The sequence below is a fragment of the Lagopus leucura genome, unplaced genomic scaffold (assembly GCF_019238085.1).
Source record: "Lagopus leucura isolate 7727_CA_CO unplaced genomic scaffold, USGS_WTPT01 Super-Scaffold_100024, whole genome shotgun sequence".
NCBI lineage: Eukaryota > Metazoa > Chordata > Aves > Galliformes > Phasianidae > Lagopus > Lagopus leucura.
In genome coordinates this window covers 3,227,859-3,247,014 of record NW_024962276.1, presented here as the reverse complement: position 1 = coordinate 3,247,014, position 19,156 = coordinate 3,227,859, and the positions used below count along the sequence as shown (strand labels likewise).

The 19,156-nt window shown below is 51.2% G+C and overlaps 2 protein-coding genes across 6 annotated transcripts in view; both read right to left on the bottom strand.

The window, feature by feature from the left end:
- The window catches only part of CAMKK1 (calcium/calmodulin dependent protein kinase kinase 1), an 88,734-nt gene extending 85,005 nt beyond the window's left edge, over positions 1-3,729 (bottom strand). For all 4 annotated transcript variants that reach the window (XM_042879574.1, XM_042879580.1, XM_042879579.1 and 1 more), the window contains exons 1-2: positions 3,647-3,729; positions 2,288-2,353 (exon numbers count right to left, since the gene is read on the bottom strand). The gene's annotated coding sequence lies outside the window, so the exon portion shown is untranslated. The remainder of the gene's footprint in view (positions 1-2,287; positions 2,354-3,646) is intronic.
- A 4,415-nt stretch (positions 3,730-8,144) lies between these two features.
- Positions 8,145-15,705, bottom strand: P2RX1 (purinergic receptor P2X 1). 2 transcript variants are annotated; one of them, XM_042880035.1, is made up of 13 exons: positions 15,376-15,705; positions 13,280-13,427; positions 12,781-12,852; positions 12,468-12,537; positions 12,036-12,132; positions 11,722-11,802; positions 10,676-10,817; positions 10,064-10,194; positions 9,837-9,927; positions 9,497-9,562; positions 8,996-9,088; positions 8,674-8,721; positions 8,145-8,563 (listed from the first exon to the last, which is right to left on the bottom strand). In XM_042880035.1, exons 1-12 carry the CDS (start codon positions 15,510-15,512, stop codon positions 8,677-8,679), a joined length of 1,173 nt encoding a protein of 390 aa, XP_042735969.1. In that variant the 5' UTR covers positions 15,513-15,705; the 3' UTR covers positions 8,145-8,563; positions 8,674-8,676. The 2 variants fall into 2 exon arrangements, with proteins under 2 accessions (XP_042735969.1, XP_042735970.1); XM_042880036.1 differs by having other exon boundaries at positions 8,145-8,507.
- Positions 15,706-19,156: the final 3,451 nt, after the last annotated feature.

Sequence of the window (19,156 nt, the reverse complement as noted above, 5' to 3'; positions counted from 1 at the left end):
TGCATACCACCTTACACCTCACCAGCAGCCACAGATCAACAGCCACTCTCCCACACATCTATGATATTTCTTCCCATTTTTATCTTCCAGCCAATTTACAGTTATCTTCTCTTAAGCACTTCAGACAGTTTTTTCCAAGCACATCAAGCTTAACCACTGTCTTAATTAAAACCACATGCTTAATTACATTATTTGATATCATTCATACATCCACTGTACGCAGCACTTTGATGCTTTATCATAAAGATTACTAACTACTTCAGATCTGCCACAAATGACTGAGTTATGTCAGCAATTGCTTCTGTGCACTTCAATCCTCCTCACTGCTTTTACAGTTTAACTGCCTGTTAGATGACTGGGTCACCTACCTGCTCAGACACTTGCTAGAGGATGTCACTTGCTTTGAGAAGCTAGTGACATAAAATGATTCCATATCAGAGAAGAGGAATTTAAAGCTATGAAGAAAAAAGCTCAGTAGAACCTGAACTTGAAGAACTTGGTGAAGACTGTCTGTCTACCTTTCCTGAGATGCATTTGCTTTCTTATTTTTAAGGCATAAACCAGTAACATTTAACCTTTTTAACATTAATATCTAATTTAAATCACATGCAACCCAGGCCTTGCTTTTGGCAAGTAGCTGATGTGTAACTCACCTCCTCACTGGCCCTCAGTTAACTTGCTGCACTGCCTGCCTTCTCCAACTGCCAAACTTCAGCAGCAGGGCAGGGCTGGGCAGCAGCCAGCATCTGCCAGAGCACAAGTTAGAGGACAGTGCAAAGTCACCTAGAAGCAGCATTTGCTCACTTTCCTTCACACAGGTGTCAAAGAAGAGCTGCTACTCAATGCAACCTTTGCTACTGACCTCAAGCAAGCCATTTTCCCCTCCCATCATTTGTCTCCTTACACTGCCTGCATGCACAGCATCAGCACAGAGCCCCAAAAGGGAACCGCATCCTCCCCATAAGCAGAAACTGCCTCCTCCCCCCACATCAGTGTTTGTTGGTGCTTTGAGATCAGCTGAACAGACCCATCTACCCTCCTGCTCATCAGCTACCTGCACTTCAGCAATGGGCAGGCTCTCCCCAGACATCTTCTCAAGGCAGAGTAATTGCACATATTGATTTCAGATTTATCAAGCAAACTGCCTTCCATAACTCCAACATGGACACTAACCCGACTGTGAGCTCCCCACTAACACACATCCCTTCCACTCCAGTACTGCAGCATGCCCTGATTTGCACCAGATTTCTCCTCTCAGCCAGAGACATACTCTGGAGACCCAGAAGCCATCTAGCTCCCCCAGCTTTTATGGTAGCTTTTCCTGAAGCTGCCTTTTCCTACTCCAGGTTCACAGGGCATCTGTAAAGGCTCTAAGATCAGCACTGATACTGCATTGAGATGTGGCTTGCAGACTGGACCATTCCTTCCACAGTTAAAGAAAGGCTGGCACAAACAACGGGGTTAATACAACGTTCAGTAACTTCAGGAAGCAAACACCAGCAAAAGACAGTACTCTGGCAAGCAGACTCTCAGCTGAAGCATTGAGTAGCAAGCTCAGCATAGTGCCACTTCTTCAAACCCAGCCAATGTCTAAACCACATAAGATCCAGTGGTGACTGCTACTCAAACAGCACTTCTTCACAGCAACCAGAACGTTGCTATGCTGCCCTTTTAAACATTTTGCCTGCTGCAGCAGGACCGGAATTACACCAGGACTGGCAGCAGCTATCCAACTGCAAGGAAGACCATTGCCCACACATGGTTTGAGAGAGAAAGTATCTATCTTCAACAGCATCCATCATAGGGCTGTAGTAGTGCACTGTGAATGGAAGAGAAAAAAAATATTTTTCCAATGCCTGGGCCAGCACTACAGTCAGGTCTGCATGACCTGGGACTCATAGGGTCTGCAGTATTCCCCCACTTTCCCCTGTCCAGTTCCATCAGCTGATGATTTGATTAAAAAAATAAAACCTTGCACACAGATGACTCTTACTGCTCCCCACCCAAAACCTCCCATCCCTTTATGCAGAGAAATTAGTCAGACTGCACATAAACAAATTGTCTGCAGTGTAACCAGTGACACACTGAGTAGAAACAAGGACTGGTTTTATACGTGGTATATAATTTATCACTGAAGGCAAACACCCCATAACTTTCTTGAGACACGTTGAGTCCCTTAAGGAACTCCTCCTCACAGCATAGCAAGATGCTTTCCCTCTTAGAAGATGTAAGGACTTTGGCTGAGATTTGTACGCACACAAGCAGGATTCAGCATCCTTGTACTCACCAAGCTGGCAGCTGCAGGGTGGCACACAATCAAGCAGGGACCCTTCTGCTGTTCTCTCATCTGTACCTATAAAAGAAAGAACCTGAGACTCTTCCTTTGATCTGCAGCAGTGTTTCATTCATAGATCCAGGAACATGATAACATTTTATTAGTTTAAAGTAGAAGATACAAAGCTTCTGTGGGAAGAGGAGGCAAGCCCTGTATTGCAGGCTGACCAGCTGCCCACTGCAGACACCTCTCAAGAGCCCCAGAGAAACTCCACAATCCTTCCCAGCAAAGAAAAGCTGGTCTTTGAGAACCAGTTAGTGCAAGAATCTTGTGCCAGGCAAAGACAACCAGCACTTCAAGAACACTTCATTAGAAGCATTGGCTCGGAAACCTATGGCAGAAGTTAGGTTCAAACAATGTGCAGCACATCATTACTCACTAGGGCAGTACTGGGGCAGACAAGAACTCAGGACACCAGGTCCTCTCACAGTTGAGCTCCAGAAGAGACTGGATAAACTCAGAGAGCAAGCTCAGCCCGCTCTCTTCATAGGAGGATGGCCAAGGTGCCATCCTATGAACACATACCACAACTCGTATCAACTCCAAGCACACCAACTCCAGCCACTGAAACTTATTCCAAAAAGCAAGGAGAAGAAATAGCTGGAGACAGGTCCAGAACAGAAGCACTCCAGGCAGCAAACAAGGCAACCCCACTCAGCACCTACTGAAGCTTAAAGCCCAGCTCTCACATTGCATTCATAACACGCCTGAACTCCTCGCTGGAACGATAAGAGGCCAGTGCTGACGCTCCTGGTTGCTAAGATCTGGCCTTCTTCAGGAAAGAACCAAAGGAGCACACTGAGGAAAGCAAATTCCTGCTGTGCCTGGGGACGGTGCAGCACTGTACCACAAACCAGCACTCTGCCTTCGGGCTTCCCCTGCCAGCAACAGAGATAACAACTCCCTTCTTGCTTCACCCAGCTCCAAAAGCAGCGCTTCAAAGGCAGCCCGCGTCAGACAGCACAACACACCGAGACTGCCGCAAGTTGACACCTTATCGGGAGCGGCAGCGAGAGCCGCATTGGGAATCGCGGAGCCTGTTGGAAAGGAAGCAGTTTCCCACCGCGGACACACCGCTCACAACCCGGCTTTCGGAAGGATTTCCCCCCCCCCCCCCGTTTATTCCACACACCCGGAGCCCCAACCGCCGCTCCCATCACAGCCCCGGGACGCCGCGGACTGACGCGGCCCCGCATTGCCCCCAGGCTCCTCACGCAGCGCGGCCTACGAGGCCGGTGAAGACGGACCCCGGCTGAGGCGACGGACGCAGAGAGGCTCCGGGCGCGCTCCCGCCCTTCACCGCCCGCTCACCTGCCCTCGGCCGCGCGCCGCTCCGCTCCAACGTGCCGCCGTTTGCAGCGCCCGGACAAACTCCCCGGCACGCGCCCTATCAGAGCGCGCCGCCCCTCGGCCGGCCGGCCGCCCTCCATTGGCCGCGCGGGATCGGAGCCCCCCGCCCGCCGCCTGTAAATAACCGCCCGCGCGCGCGCTCCTATTGGCTCGCGGCGGCCGCTCCTCTCGCGGCGGCCGTTGGCCGTGAGGTGAGGCGAGGCTGCGCCCGGTGCGCTGCGGCGGTTGTGAGGGAAGACCCTGTTTTTGGAGGGGGCATTTGTCCGTATTGTAAAAACAACAAGCACACCTGAGGCTGCGGGGTGAAAACACGGGGGTTTTGGCTATTTAGCTTGGTGAAGTGTAGCTGGTAGCCCAGCGCTGCTATGGAGCAGAGGTCTGCTGCGGGCAGGGAGCCGTTTCAGGCTGTGAGGGACAGACAGTGTAGGGATCGCGGAGTCCTAGAGGATCCCAGGTTGGAGGGGATGATCAATTCCAACCCCCTGACAGTGTGAGGGATGGACTGAGCAAGTACGTGTGGCTGCTGGCTTGATTATTAAAGAATTCTTGCATCCAGCTAAATGATTCCTATATTAGAAACCTAGGAAGGATCATCAGAGAGAAAACCCAGAGGAGAACATTCTCCACGAATCAGAAACATTGGGGCAGAGAAGAACTCGGATCTGGTGAAAGCAATGTGATGTTAACGAGAGGGAGGTTGGTACAGCCTGCTAATTCTGGTTTTTACTATTAGCAGTTTAATTTTTAGTCCCTTTCAAATACAAATGGTGCATTGAGGGCATGGCTTCTGAAGGGACTCAGCTGGATTTTCACCGTTGGATAATTTATCTGCCCTTCCAGGTCACATTTGATCTCTGCTGAAGGCAGCAAAGCTGCTGTGGAGAGGCATCCTTGTAGCAATTTTGGGTCCAGAAGTGGCTTAGGTCTGTGTTCATGGTGCCACATCCTTTGAGGAAGGCAGCAGTTTCAGGATCACATTGAAGAATGCTCTCATTCCCTCAGAGCCTTGGGTTTGTCTTTGCACCAAGGCAGGGCTGGTTGCCTGTGGAGCAGGCAGCTTGAGGACACAGCATCGCTGGCTTCACACCAACTCAAACAAAGGCAAGGAGAAATCAGTACAAATCCTGGCACCACCTCTACTGCTCGTTGTCAATTCTCATTCTAATTCAGCTAGAAGCACACACACAAAAAATAAGGTCTGTGCAGCAGTGGCACCCATCTCATCTCCATGGTCCATAGCACAGGTCCCTGCATGCACAGTTATGCAGTTGGGTTTCAAATCCCTGGCGTCCTTCTCTGAAAGATCCAAATGTATAAATATAAAAGCCCCATTTCACAGGGACATCCTGAATAACCAGCAGGGTCTTGCTCATACAGGTACAGCTTAGTTTTTCTCCAGCAAGGAAACGTTCAACTTCCAGTTCTTTTTGCCATAACTGTTGCCAAGAAACGTTTTCAGGGGCTTCAGAAATCATTTGGAATGCTTCACTGTGAACTTTGACATGCCCAGAAGATGACTAAGAAGTGCTGAAGGTTGTCCCCTAAAGACCTGTCTCCTTTAGCATCAGTCACTTTAATGAAACAGTGACACTTGAAACAGTCTTAGCACCATCACCAGGGTTTGAAACTTTTGCCTCAGGCAATGGCACTTGTCCCAGTGTAATAACTTGGGTAACAATCCTCTGTCACAAGCTGCTATTTCTCCCAGAAAACAAAACCCATGTGCCTCAGTTTCCTCTTTCACAACACATAAGTGGTTGCACTACAAAGCACCAGTGACCAGTTCAGAGAGTCCCAAATAACGTTTAACTGATGCTTCTACCATGAAGGCTGTAAGAAGGTTAAAATAAGGCTTTGCTATTCTGTTCACTAATGGTTGGGTGTAGAATGGTCAGTAATGAGTATTTCCCATACACCTGGGTTCAAGGACTGCTGGTTAACCTGTCCCTGATTTATAGTCACCCAAGGGAGGCTTCACATTTTCCCAGGCATTTCCCAGGTGTGTTTGGTAGAAAAGAGTTGAAGCCACCTTTTCTTTAAGAACAACATGGGCCATGACTCTTTGTGGTGCCATAAAGCAGAGCAGAGCTGTGCTGAGTGCTGCCAGCTGGAGTGGTCCCTGTTCACCAGCACTGAGGAGCTGCTCCATTGACTTCATGGCTGCTATATTCAGAATCCACTTGCCCACTTTTGACTTTTATGATTTCTAAAATTAGCCAATAAAGCAATTAGAAATAGATAACAGGAGGAGAGAGGGCTTCACCAGTGAAAGAAAATAGCATGGCATAATTTGGAGCTGGCAGCAACGAAAATGAGCTGTACCAACCTACTGCCACTGGGAGTACGACTGCAGGCACAGCTGCAGATGTCTAACGTGGTAATGGCAGAGAGGGACCTTTCCCCACGCAGTACAATCTGGCCTGTTAGGACAGAAAGAAATAAAACCATCACTGAGTGCTGGGAGGACATAAATGTTGCTGTCAATCCTGAGGATATATCCAGCTGAATGTCAAGAGAGGAAGGGAATGAGTGTAACCAGAAAATTTCAAGCTGGAGAACTGGGTTAAATATAAAAGGGAGTGCCAAAGAAGGAATGAGCGAGTTCAGAGACAGGAGAGATCGTACGGGAAAAAGGTCATCTCTTTTTCAGCATTACTCGTTCTTAATTTGCATTGTTATGGTGTATAGAAGCACCAGGTGGAAATGGTGGCCTCATTGTGCTGGGAATTGTGTGCAAACATAATGATCAAATGTTGCCAGCTCTGCAGAGGCTGAAATATCATTCCCCATCTCTGCAGAATCACTAACCAGTATAATTATTGCAGAATAAGTTTTTCTGCAATCGCTCTTCTGGAATATCTGTACCATTTGATTTATTCCACAGTAACCAAGCCTGAGGGGAAGAAAAGATACATTCATTTCAGCTCCCACCTGGTGACTTTCACCACCAGTAATAACCGCTCAGGGGCAGAATCTGCACCTGCATCTTCACCCACATTCACAAATTGTTTGTGCCTCAGTTTCCTTTTTGCATGGAGATAGCACTGCGCTCCTGGCTCACTCCCCTCAGAACAGCCATGATAGGTGCAGGAGTGCTGCCCTGGCTACACTATACTGGCAGTGTCGTGCACAAGGGCTTGTTGGTCCTGTTAGTAATGATTAGAGAATAGCTAGAGAACATATTTTTTCTTTTGTGTTTTCCGTCTGAAAGGGCTGGAGACAGCATTTAATTGTTGAAGAGTTACTTTTCTATTAGCAAGTGGATGTGGACAAGCAGCTTGTGTTGCTGAAGGTATTAAAATTGCACCATGTGGTCCTGCAGGAGTGACTGGGAAGTGAATGCAAAGCTGAGGATCCCCAAAGACTGTGTATCTTAAAATGCAAGCAGGGAGACGGAAATAAACCCTCCTGTGATTTTTAAAGCAGTTCTGAGACTATTAGGGATCCCTGCTCAGAGGTTGTGAATAGGATCTTTTACAAAGAGCATTTTCCTAATTTCCTATTCTGTGTTTAATAATTCCAAGGAAAGATTTGAGATTTAACATTACAAGTGGGTTGACAGATTAAGGAGGCAGAAACAATTCCCTGCTCTACTTGCAGTGCTGCCTGCAGATTGACCTCGTGTAAATGGGTGCAGAGGTTAAACTGAGTGCTCCTGTTTTGCTGATTCTCATCTTCGGCTGCTGAGCTGCGGTCTGCCAGTCCCCTCTGCTGGCTGTGGCGTGCTGAGGGCTGTGCTGCACTGCATGTTGCATGATGCCAGCACGGAGGACTCAGCCTCATCTCTGCTCCACTGCTTCAAGCACCTGGCACCTTTCTTACAGGGCAGCAGCAGGAGAAAGAGTACCAAAAAAAGGAACCAACTGGGTAATCTTAAAAAACAAAACAAAACAAAACAAAACAAAACAAAACTTCGAAACCAAGGCATTCTTCTCGGAGCAGATAAGCTCCCTACTGGGAATGTACAACCAGATGTTAAGTTTGCTGAGGTCGCGGCCAAATTTAATGGCCTCTGTGTTCCATAGGAGCCACGGTGCCTGCTCCCACCCTGACATATCACTCAGCATCCCAGCAGCCCTCTGCTGCACACCGGATTGCTGGCTGATCCTGCAGTGCGGACAGGGGTTGCTCAGGGCAGTTTTGCAGCTGGGTGCAAGGAGCTGAGAAGGGCAGCGGCAGCAGCAGGGCTGGCATCAGGCAGCAGCTCCTGATGGCTCACTGCCAGCCAGCCAGCATGTCTGAGACGGAAACCCCAGTGAAAAGGCTGATAACAACCCATGCTTGTGGCCAGAGGCCCAGCGGCCCTGCACGGGAGGGCAGAGCCCAGGGGAGTCTGCACCAAGTCCAACACGGAGCCTCCGTGCTCTGACACACTTTGCAGCATTGCTCTGCGTGCACAAATTCCCTGGTGCCAAGAAGCACTGTACACCAGAGCAAGCATGGGCACTGCAAAAGGATGTAGTAGAAAAACTAAAGGTTTATTTTTATTATTATTTTTTAATAAAATACATTCTTACAAAATAACTCTTTCCCATGCTGAGGGGCTGAGCATGGTTCTCACTGGCTCTCCTTCCACCCCCTCTCCTCAATCTGGATCTGCTCAAGGCTGCAGGGGCTTGGGGTGCAGGACACCTCAGCACAGGTCCAGCACCCCACACAAGGCTGGTGGAGGTCCCATGGGTGCCTTAGTGAGAGCAGGTCCCCAGTGGCCCATGCAGGTGCCACCTGCTCCAGTGTCCCAGCAAGCCCTGTGCCCAGAATTCCCGTGAGTCGACATCGGACGCTGCTCCTGCTGCCTTGAAGCTGGTGATGGGGATGACGACTGCATTTTGGAAGAGGAGAAGGAAGAGGGTGCAGGTCTATCAGGCAGTGTGGATGCTGCAGATAAAGGGGCACAGTGGGTTTGGGTGTTCTGTCCTCACAGCTGTTTTTCTTCCCAAGGCTACCCCTGAGACCCATCACTCCCGACCTGGGGAAACCCTGCTCACCTCTCACTGTGCACTGTCCAGCTCCTTCCCTTTCTTAGTTGACTTTGACTAGGAGTTAAAAAAAAGAAAACGGTAATGCTTTTACAGAGCCCCCCACAAAGGAACATTCCTAACATCCAACATGTAAGATGAATTTGAGGGGATCTGTTTTCACATCCTATGAAAGGACATGGAACATTCCATGGTTATGGAAAGTGATTTGGGAACGTTTTGGAGAGAATATGGGGGCTCCGGGTTCCCACTTCTCAGGACAGTGCCTGGGTGCTCCTGGATGCATGCACCTTCACTCGTCTGCCCAAGGGAGGAACATGCCAGTACTCACAGGCTCCTGTTCTGCATACTTGAACTTCTTCTGCTTGTAGTAGTCCCGTCCTTGGAGAAAATGCAGCAGGAGCAGGTCACAGAGGACAGAGGCCTTGAAGCAAATCATAGGCTGGGTTAGGGCTGCCCTCCAGCTCACCGTGCCCACTATGCTTCCAACCCAGTTTGCTCTATGAACTGGGGTCCCTTCTGCTTCTAAGTGCTGAAGAGCACACAGCCTCCTAAAAGCCGGGTTAGAACATTTAGGACAGAAGTGTGCTGGATCTGATACCAAGCAACTTAGGCCATCAGAAGTTAAGTGCTTCCCATTTAGGTACACGCAGCACACACACCCTTAGGATTATGCAGAAGTTTTTGTGTCTTGCATCAGGATCGTGATCCCAGGATGCTCTGTAGGATGGCACTCCCCACAGCAGGAACAGGGGGCATGGGGTCACCTCCTTCCTGAGAGTCACAGCAAGGCTAGTGAAGCTATATGAAGGCTGGAAACATTCAAACTTACCACTCCAAAAATACCAATCCCAGAGCCAATCGTGGTCATGGTGGGGATGATGTCAAATTTGCCTGCCTGCATAAAATGAGATAGAAGTGGTGTTGTGTGACAGTGGACTCACAAGGAAAAGATGTGACAGCTCCAGGTAGGGTTCCAACTGCAGAGCTCACCACTGCTCAGAGAAACAAGAGCTGAGTAAGGACTGTTTTTAGCATATTGGTCAGAAAAAGAATATGATTGGCTTGGGTTTAGGCACACAAATTGAAATTATTTCACTTCCTATATTTGTAACTAAAAAGGGACACCCTTTAAATACTGCCAGTGGGAGCACCATGAGGAAAGCCCTTACCTTGCCATTCACCAGGATGTCGAATCGGATCCCAAACACCTTGTAAAGTGTCCTCTTTTCCATGTCATCTTCTCTGTAGTATTTGGCATATCTGTCCCATTAAATGGGGAGTGTTAATGGTTCATTTGGGTGTTTATAACCCCCTGAGTCCCTTCTGCCATCCCTGGGTGCTGTGGGATCCCAAAACCATCACCTCCAGCTTCTGCCTGTAGGAGGAGTGCCCTCACCTGAAATTGAAGCCTGGTGAAACGTTGCTGTCGTCATTGTAAAGGCCGTGGAACTGGTAAATAGGTTTGCAGTACCGGATAGGCCAGTCGAGGTCACAGTTCCAGTCGATGGTGATGCCCACCACACCGCCCTGCAGCCAAGAGAGCGGTCACTGGGGCTGCACTTAGGACCAAGTCCATACACTCTTGTTCCTGATCATCATGCAGAGCCCAAGGAATGGTTTAGTGGTTGGCAGCCCTCCCACGGCAGGGTGTTGGTACTGGGTGATCTTTGAAATCCCTTCCAACCCAAGCCATCCAATGATGCTGATTCTATGAATAGTTCTGCAAAAGAGTGCTCTATGGCCCCTATGGAACAGCCTGTCCTTGCCTGATTTCTCCCATGAGCTTTGCCTCTGGTTTAATCTCACTGCATCAAAGCATTACATTTAATGGCTTACATTTAAATTGAAATCAGAAAAAGGCTACATCCACAGAGCTTCACCATCCATAAGGGATTTAATTCAGGCTCTTTTGTGCAGCCCTGGGGAGAGCGCATCCCTTGTCCCAGTGACACCAGCCCTGGTATCCCCTCCCCATGGCTGCAGGGGACAGCAGCAGAATCTTCCTTACCTTCACAGCCAGCATACTGAAATTTTGACCTGATTCCTTCACGACATATCCCAGGTCGAACACAGGGCACAAGGAGTCGGTGACTTTGTGGTACGTGCATTTCTTCAGGTACTGCGTGGTGACGCTCTCCACTAAGTTGCGCCTGCGAATGACAGAAAATCAAAAGGGAGTCTGAAGATCTGAATCACTGAATCGTTTTAATGGCAATGGAGCTCCAGAGGTGCCTGGCCCCACATGTTGCTCCAGCTCATAGATAACATGTCTCACAGCATCCATAGCAATCCTCTGCCATCTCCTCTAGAAGGGACAATGATGCCTTGCATGCCACTCATCTCTGCCCTTTCTCCCCAAAATAGCCTTTCCACGAAGCCTCCTAATCCAGCTGGTTTCACAAGCGTCATGCTTTGGTCATCCCCATCCCATCACTTCTGCTCAGCTCTTGATTAGCGGCAGTGATCAAAGACAGGAAGTCCCCTCCTGACCCCAGCTGGCTGTGGCTGCCCTCGCCTTCCAGAATCTGCTGTCCCCTGCCATGTCCCTCTCACACAGCCCCAGTCACTGCCCCTTAAGAGTGGGGACATGACCAGCTTAGCGAGAAATTTCCCGTGCTCAGCACAAATAGCTTCTCCTAATTTGCTCCAAATCAGATATGTGAGTAGTGGCGTCACAAATCCCTGTGTGCTGGCGTGTGTCTGACCCCACATCCTACTGCTTTGCATTTTTGAGGCAGCAGGCTCATCCTGGCTGTTCATACCACACTGCCTCATGCAGTGTTTTAGTGCTTTCTTATGGGGAAAAACAGGGAGAAAGAAGAGAAGGGAAGGGAAAGAGATTAGTTTCAGCAACCCCTTTCCTGCAGCCACCAACCAAGCTGAGACAGATGTGAAAGGGAAATGTTCATCTCCACCAGCTCATCTATATGGATGTTGCAGTCAGACCATCCTGAGCAGGCTGGTGGGGGATGCCATCCTCTGTGAAGGCAGATGCACCCAGGGCTTCCCCCTTAAGGCCATGGCCACGCAGAAGTCCTCTCACAGACCCCTTACCTGGACACCTTGAACTTGGGGAAGGTGATGCTGTTCTTGATGAACATGGTGAACTTCTCCACTTCTGGCAACAGGGCAGGGCTGAAAAACACAAGTGTGGGCACATGTCCACGGCAAGGGGGAAAAGCACTCTGCGTGTGCTGGGAGATGCTTCATGGTGGTCCATGGAGATGGGAGATGGAGCTCATGGCAGAGCACGATGTTGCTGTGAGGGCAGAGAGAACAGAGCGGGGCCACGGGGCCATGCGCAGAGCCCAGGATTGCTCTGCCAACCCCAGCAGGGTGGGAAATAGGGCAGCAGCATCTCTGCTTACTTGGGGATGGGGTAGTCCACTTCAGCAGGGCACCAGCCAAAGATTTCACAGGTCTTCACTGAAGTGGTGAAATTAACGCATTTGCCTGTCATGATTCCTGTGGGATAGAGATGGCTGCTCACATCCCTGAACACTGGGGAACTCAGCTTAATGCTGGGATCTGTGGGGTCTGGCTGGAGTTCCAGCTCTTCCAGAGATGTCCAGAGCACCACACATTCAGTTCTTTTGGGCCTCTTTACAAAAAGCACAATTAATTGTGGCCAATTAGCTGCTAGAAAGCTATCAGTTTGGGGAAAACATCCAATTGCCTTGACTAGTTTTGTCAGGAAGGGTTTTTGCAACTCAGCCATCACTGGGAAGAGGAAAGCAGGGCCAGCCCCAGTGGGACCCTTTCCCGGGATGCTGCACCACAGCATCCACAGGTGACTGTACCTTGCCCCTGGCGGCTGTATGTCCCCTCACTGCAGTCGCTGTCCTGGCTGCAGAGACCAGTGTCTGGCGCCTGTTTGGAGAAAGGCACTGAGCATTGCATCCCAGCCTCATATCCGTGCTTTCTGTTTGTCCCATTCTGGGGACACAACTCATTCATACACCTCTTCCCAACCAAGGGCATCCAAAATAAGCAGGGAAAAGAGGAGTATTTTTTTTTCCAGTCCCTCACTGTCAAAATTACTTCCTCAGTGCCACCACCACAACCCTCCAAGTTACAGAAGCTGTGACCACTGAAGAAAGCAGGTGTGTTTACCTCAGGGCAGGTTCCTTGTTTCTGTCCAGGGGTGATAATGAAGTTGGTCATCACCACAAAAGAACTGTCCCCCTGCAGAGACACAGCCAAGGAGCTGATGAGTGGCACGGTTGGCAGTTCCTTTATAGAGGAACCTATTCTGCTGGCACAGGAGACACCAAAACCACCAGGGCCTGGCTGGGCTGGTGGCTTCTTCCTCCTCAAATATGGGCTCTCCTTGGGGTGCTATGGTGTCACCAGCCCCAGAGATGGTTCGGGACCCTTTCTTCCAAAGGTGCTCATCTGGAGGTACTGTAGGAGCTTTGGTCCTTGGTTAGGTGGCATCAAGCATGCCCCATCAGTGCTGGTGGGCCCCAAGCATGGGATGCTCCCAGGTGTGCTATGTGGGCAGGGGGTTATTGTGGGAGCCTCCTGCTTTGCACCATGGAAAGCCCACATGGTGCATGGGGAAATTCCTGGTTGGGGTGACAGCAGTCCCCAGCCCCTCCTGCCCCCTTACCTGGGGTGGGAAGACATAATCCACCACATCCCAGATGTGTGGACCCAAGGTGCTCTCATTGGTCATTGTCAGGCCCTTGAGTTTCACTGACACAGAGCTGACGATGCTGTCCTGTGTCTGGTAGCCCTTCTCATAGAGGAAAACCCACCTGTATGGGGAAAAGCAACTGGGTGAGGATGGCAATATGGGCACATGAGGCACCCTGGGACAGGACAGGATGAGGGACATCATGGGGGATGAGGGCAGATGCCACAGGCACATCTCTGTGGCCCAGGTACCATCACCAGGGGGGGATATTTCCCAAATTTCCTCTTGCTGAAGCTCACCCACTCTGTGCTCAAGGCATATGCTATAGCTGCAGGACTCAACCCTTGCTTCAGGCTCATTTAATTTGGGATATGTGATGCATTTTGTGGCTGCAGGCACACAAAGGTAGATGGAGCAGGATTTGTAGGCACCTGGGATAGAAGCCTATGGTGGGATTGTAGCAAAGGCTGCAGGATGCCTGCATCTCCCAGCTGGTGGCGGGGGCCAGCTCCTGGCACTTTTTAACTCAGGGCATAAACAAGCTGCCAGTGGATTTGCTCTGACTCGGGGAGACTATAAACATGGGCAGGCGACCATTCTGGATAGCATTCCCGGCACTAAAAAAGGAGCGCTCTGGTTTTCGTCCCCGCCTGGTGCTCTGCCCTGCAGCTGCCGGCCCTTCTGGGGACACTGTGGGGATGATGCTTTCCGGTGTGCCCTGAGACAAGGGGGCAGCACCCAAGGATGGAAGCAGAAATCCATGCGCTGCTGAAGAACTCTCCTTTTTCACCCTAAACTGTACTGGGTTGTACAATTTATATTGGGCATCTTCTCCTAGCTCTGGGCTGGGAACTGGGCAGCCCCACATTTGCCTCCATCCTGCATGCACACAGGGGCTGGAGGGACCCAGTGTCTCCTCAAGCAAGGGGAAGAGCCATCAAGCACGGAGCTGCAGGACATGCTGGACCTTCCTCAGTGCTCACATCTCTGCTGATAGCATTGCAACAGCACCATGCCAGCATCCTCCTCTGTCCCTGGGCATCACTTCCCCCACTGTTGGCATTTTGTTCTCTCCCTGCTGCCCAGCCCACTTTTAGCTGGGTTACTTAAGTTGTGGTTCCTTAGGAAATCCTGCAGCAAGCAACCGCCCCTGTGCGTTCGCCATTTGTCTGCAGTTTGGGCTGAGGTCCTGGTGAGCCAGGCAGGAGTGAATCGGGATTCCACCCCACAAAGGGCAGCTCTGGGGTGCTCCCCCCGAATTCCAGGGACAGAGGGGAGACGCTGTGATGGGTGCTGCTGCTCCCGGGGCACTCTGGTCTTGCTCTGAGCTCCATGTGCAATAAATACTCACTTTTCCCCCAGTTCTTACTCTACTTTTCCCACTGTGCCATGCCTCCCTGTCTATACAAACTCTCACAGATGCTGCTTTCCAGCCCATTAGGGCACAGCGGTGATTCCTGCATCATTCCCAACTCTTGTGTCCCGTAACGTTGCGCCTTGTGCTGGCAAATCCCCATTGCAGGAAGGATCCTGATGGTTGGAGGCAGCCCTGACCAGCCTTACCAGGCCTGGGGTACCTGAGAATGTGTGTCCCCACATAATTCCAGCCCACCTGCCTCTTCTGTGCCCTGTTTTTAAGCTGCTCTTGGGGCTGCCTCCTACAAGCAAAGGAAAACAGGGCCCTGGAGTGTGGCCTCCAGCAGCCAGGGAGGGCACAGGGAAATTTATGGTCCTGTCTGCAGCCACTTGGGGCTCACAAATCACCGCGCTGGCCCCAGCTGCTTCTCATTTCATACGAAAGAAAATAAAAATAACAACAGATTCTCAGGCCGGCAGCCAGCAGCCGGAGCAGAGCAGAGGGCAGCTCAGCAGGCGCTGAGGCTGGGCAGGGCTCGTGGCTCTGCACCGCTGGGATGGGAAGGATGTGGGGAGCAGCCCCACAGCACGGAGTGACGACGACATGGGAATGCGATGCCGTCACCGTATACCCCCCCATGTTGGGATATGGGAGTGATGGGAACCTCCTTCCTCTCTCCATTCCTATTTTTCATTTAGGAAAGCAAGCTCACCCTATGATGTACGCCAGGACGATGAGCTGGATCAGCCGGAAGGTCAGTCCCACCTTCTTGTTCCGCACCAGCACCATGCGGGGGGTGTCATACTCGAAGAGGAATGAGGACAGCTTGTCCATGCATCGCTGCCCCATGGCCACGCCGGGGCTGTGCCGCTGGCCCCAATGCTTGCCGCCGCCACGCGGCTTGGGCTGTGCCTGCCGTCACTCCTCTGTTTGCAGAGGGATTAAAGTAAAAATAAATAGAATGATAAGGATAAAAAAAATGCTATTGGTGGTGCTCTGTGCTCAGCCGGGCTGTCAGGCTTCCTCCTCTGCACAGAGACGGGTTTTCCTCTTCCTATAAGTGCTGGGCTGGGTGCAGCAGTGCCCTACATGGTGTGGGGGTGGGACGGGTGCTGAAGCCCTCCCTGGGACTGGGAGGGCTCGGGGACAGCAGGATCAGAGGCACCCCAGAGTTTGGTGCCGATGGTCCCTGAGGTGGATTTGGACTGTGGGTCTCCCACTCTTTTCCCTAACCTGTATCCCACTCGATGTCCCTAAGGCCACCTCTGACCCCATGTCACCATGCTAGATGGGCGCACAGGAGCCCCAACCCAGCACTGGGCACTCAGCCACAGGACCCCAGCCTGGCTTCCTTCCACAGCTCAGCTGCCCCACTGGGAATTGGCTGCAACCCAGCACTTGCATGGGCTGAGTCGAGCACTGCGAGGCATCTCCAGCATTTCCTGAGAGGTTCGGCTGGGAGCGGGGCTGGCGGGATGCAGGCAGGGATGATGCAGGCGGGGGCCATCATGGGCAGGGGCTGGATCCCACGTACTGGGCTGAAATTCAGGGCCTGACACTTCTGCAATGGACAAAGCACAGAAGTGCTGGCTGCAGGAACCCATACCTGCACTGCATCCTATCAGCTGTTCCCTGCGGTGGGGCTTGCTTTGCTGAGGAGTAGCTGGGGAAGGTTTTGGGGTGTCTCCAAAGCTCCCAGCAATGCCAGTACTCCCTGCTGCACTCCTGCCAGTACAGGGAGCAGCTCCTGGACAGAGCTGAGGGGCACCAAGATAAGAACGTGGCTCTGCTCTTCCTCTGTGTTGGGGAACCGCTTTTGAAAACACAGAGAAGTTTCTCCTGATGGGTTGAATCTTCCAGAACATTCCTGTTAGCCTCACCGATTGCCCTTTGCTTGGCATTGCGCTCCTGTTGGCTCAGCATGCTGCCACCCCACAAACACAAAGCGAGCAGAACAAATCCAAGCACGCCGCAGGAAATGGGGAGCATGGGAGAAACCCATAGCCACAAAGCCCGGGGCCCAGGATCAGATGCTCGGTGGCATGACTACATCCTGACCCCAAGAGACATGAAAGCAGCCACACAAAGAGCCAAAAGCAATGCAAAGAGCTGATGCTAATCACATAAGATTGAAGGCCGATACCGCTATCGAGCGGAGCAGGCAAACCTTATAAGCTGAGATATCTGTCAGGAGAGCAGCAAATAACTTACTGTATGAAACGAGGCCTTTTAGGGAAGGCGCTTCACCCCTGCCAAAGCCATGGGGATAATGAAAATAGGACAGCTAAATTTAACAGCAAAATGACTTGTAAAAGAGTCACATCCAACCTTCTCCTTGGTACTCGGAGTCAATAAAATGGTTATAACATGGATTTAGCAAAATAGTTTCCATCGGGAGATAATGGGCACCACCCGGCATGATGTCCCTTGGAGCCACATTGCAGTGGGCATGCAGCATCCAGCACCATGCCTGCAGCACCCAACCGTTGGCCGATCAGCAGCCAAAGCTCGCCTACTGCACCTGGCCCACATCTCTGGGCTCACATCTCCCTGGGCTGAATGCTTGTTAAATGACTTTATGGCAGGGAGTGTGATGGCACTGCCAAGCTACCTGTTCCCATAACAATGTGATGTGGCACTGAGCAGTGCCAGCTGGTTGGCATATCTGCGTGCCATCAGCACTGTTTGCAGTGATGCTTCTCCCCGGAGATAACCTTGCAGCTTGCCAGATGGTGGACGTAGGAAAGCACTGTGCGTGAGCCCATGAATTAAATGGTGTTTGTATGGGACGTACCTGCCCCTGGGCTGTAGTTGCCTGCAGAACTTCACTGGGTTCCTGGAGCCATGCTGCTGTGCAGGTGCTGGGATCCCTGTGCCGGACTAGGGCTTCCCTCTTAAAGTTCTCTGGTGAACATGTAACTGCAAGGGCTAACAAAAAGATAATAAAAAAAAAAAACAATGGGGACAGAGCATAAAGCTGGGCAGAGTGAGGACAGTGAGTCATCAGCTCCATTCCGGGAGATAAAAAAGCACATAATGGCAAACAAAGCATTAACACCCCAATGTTAGCACTTAGGACAGTGTTGCCTAAATGCCGGCTTAGGGCTACCCTCCCTGCCTGGCGCTGCCAAGCCCCCAGCACCAGGCTCACTTGCATCCACTGTTCCTATCAGCTCCAAGGGCTGGGACCAACCCAAGAGCATGCTGGCTGCACTGCTCCTCCTGCCCTGCTCATTGCACAGCCTCTACTTAGGGCTATCCAGAGAAAAAAAAATATATATATATATAGTATTCTTAACAGGGACATCTGGGAATGCGAGGGAATCCTCACTTCACAGTGAAACCTGGACCACCAAAGCGTTCAAAGAGTGGGTTTGAAAGCCACCACACATACCCTCATCCCAAAAAGCAAAGCTGGGGTTGGCACTACCCAGGCTTTCCAGGCTCTCAGGCATTGCTTTTCCAAAATATTCTAGTGGGGGGTGCTGGAAATAATAATAGATGAAGTTCATTACACAATCCAGACTCATGCTTGGCAGCTTCCAGCACGGAGCTCTGAATTTCAGCACAAAAAATGTGCAGCACGCTGCAAATCTGGGGGCTGGAGGGAACGAAACACAGTGACAAGTGGGGCAGAAATATGACAGCGGGGTGCAAGGGAGACCTGCGCTGGCTGAGGTCACCAGGCAGAGCCCCTGAGTGGCCGCTACCAGCAATTTTGGTTGTCCTGAGCCCTGTGCTCCCGCTGGCTGGAGGAGATGCTTCCACTACCCATAGGAAGGGCAGGGAAAGAAAAACCTAAAACTGGCAGATACGTACAAGCGAGGGCTACGAAACGGCATGTTCAGCTTTCTTTCCAATTTTAACTTGTCCTTGACCTCCCTTCGTTCCTTCCCAGCAGCGCTGGCTCTGCTCTACACAACGCCCCAGTGCAGACAGACAGACGGATGTTTTTGGTGGTGTTCAGTGCTTGGCAGAGATGTTTGCATCCTGGGTTGCCACGGCAACTCGCATCCCTGGTTGCGGGCTTGGCAGCTGCAAGACAAGCGAGTGACACCAGGATGCTGAGGGCACTGATGGGTTTGGTGCATCCATCCTATGCCAAAGGCTTCCCATGGGGTACAGAGGCTCCTTTGGTTACTGTAGGATTAGCACACGCTCTCGGTGTCGGGTTCTAATGGCACACACTGCTTCACTGGTGAAAGGCACAGTGATAAAAAAGGGGTTGGGGGAATTTTGTGCTCACTGTGTTCCCAGGAGCAGCTGTGTTGGGTTGGTTTGATGTCCAGCTGGCATGGAGGTGGCACTATGGCAGGCTGCATTCAGTGCGTTGGGCAGGATGATGCCAACCACTCTCCTCTTCCAAAACCCTTCATGGCTGCTCCATGGCTCTCTCTTAGCCCTTCCTTAGGACACCACCAGCTTTGCAGCTCCTTTCTCCACCTTGTTGCATCGGGAAGGGACACATGGGGCCCCATCACAGCAGAAACACA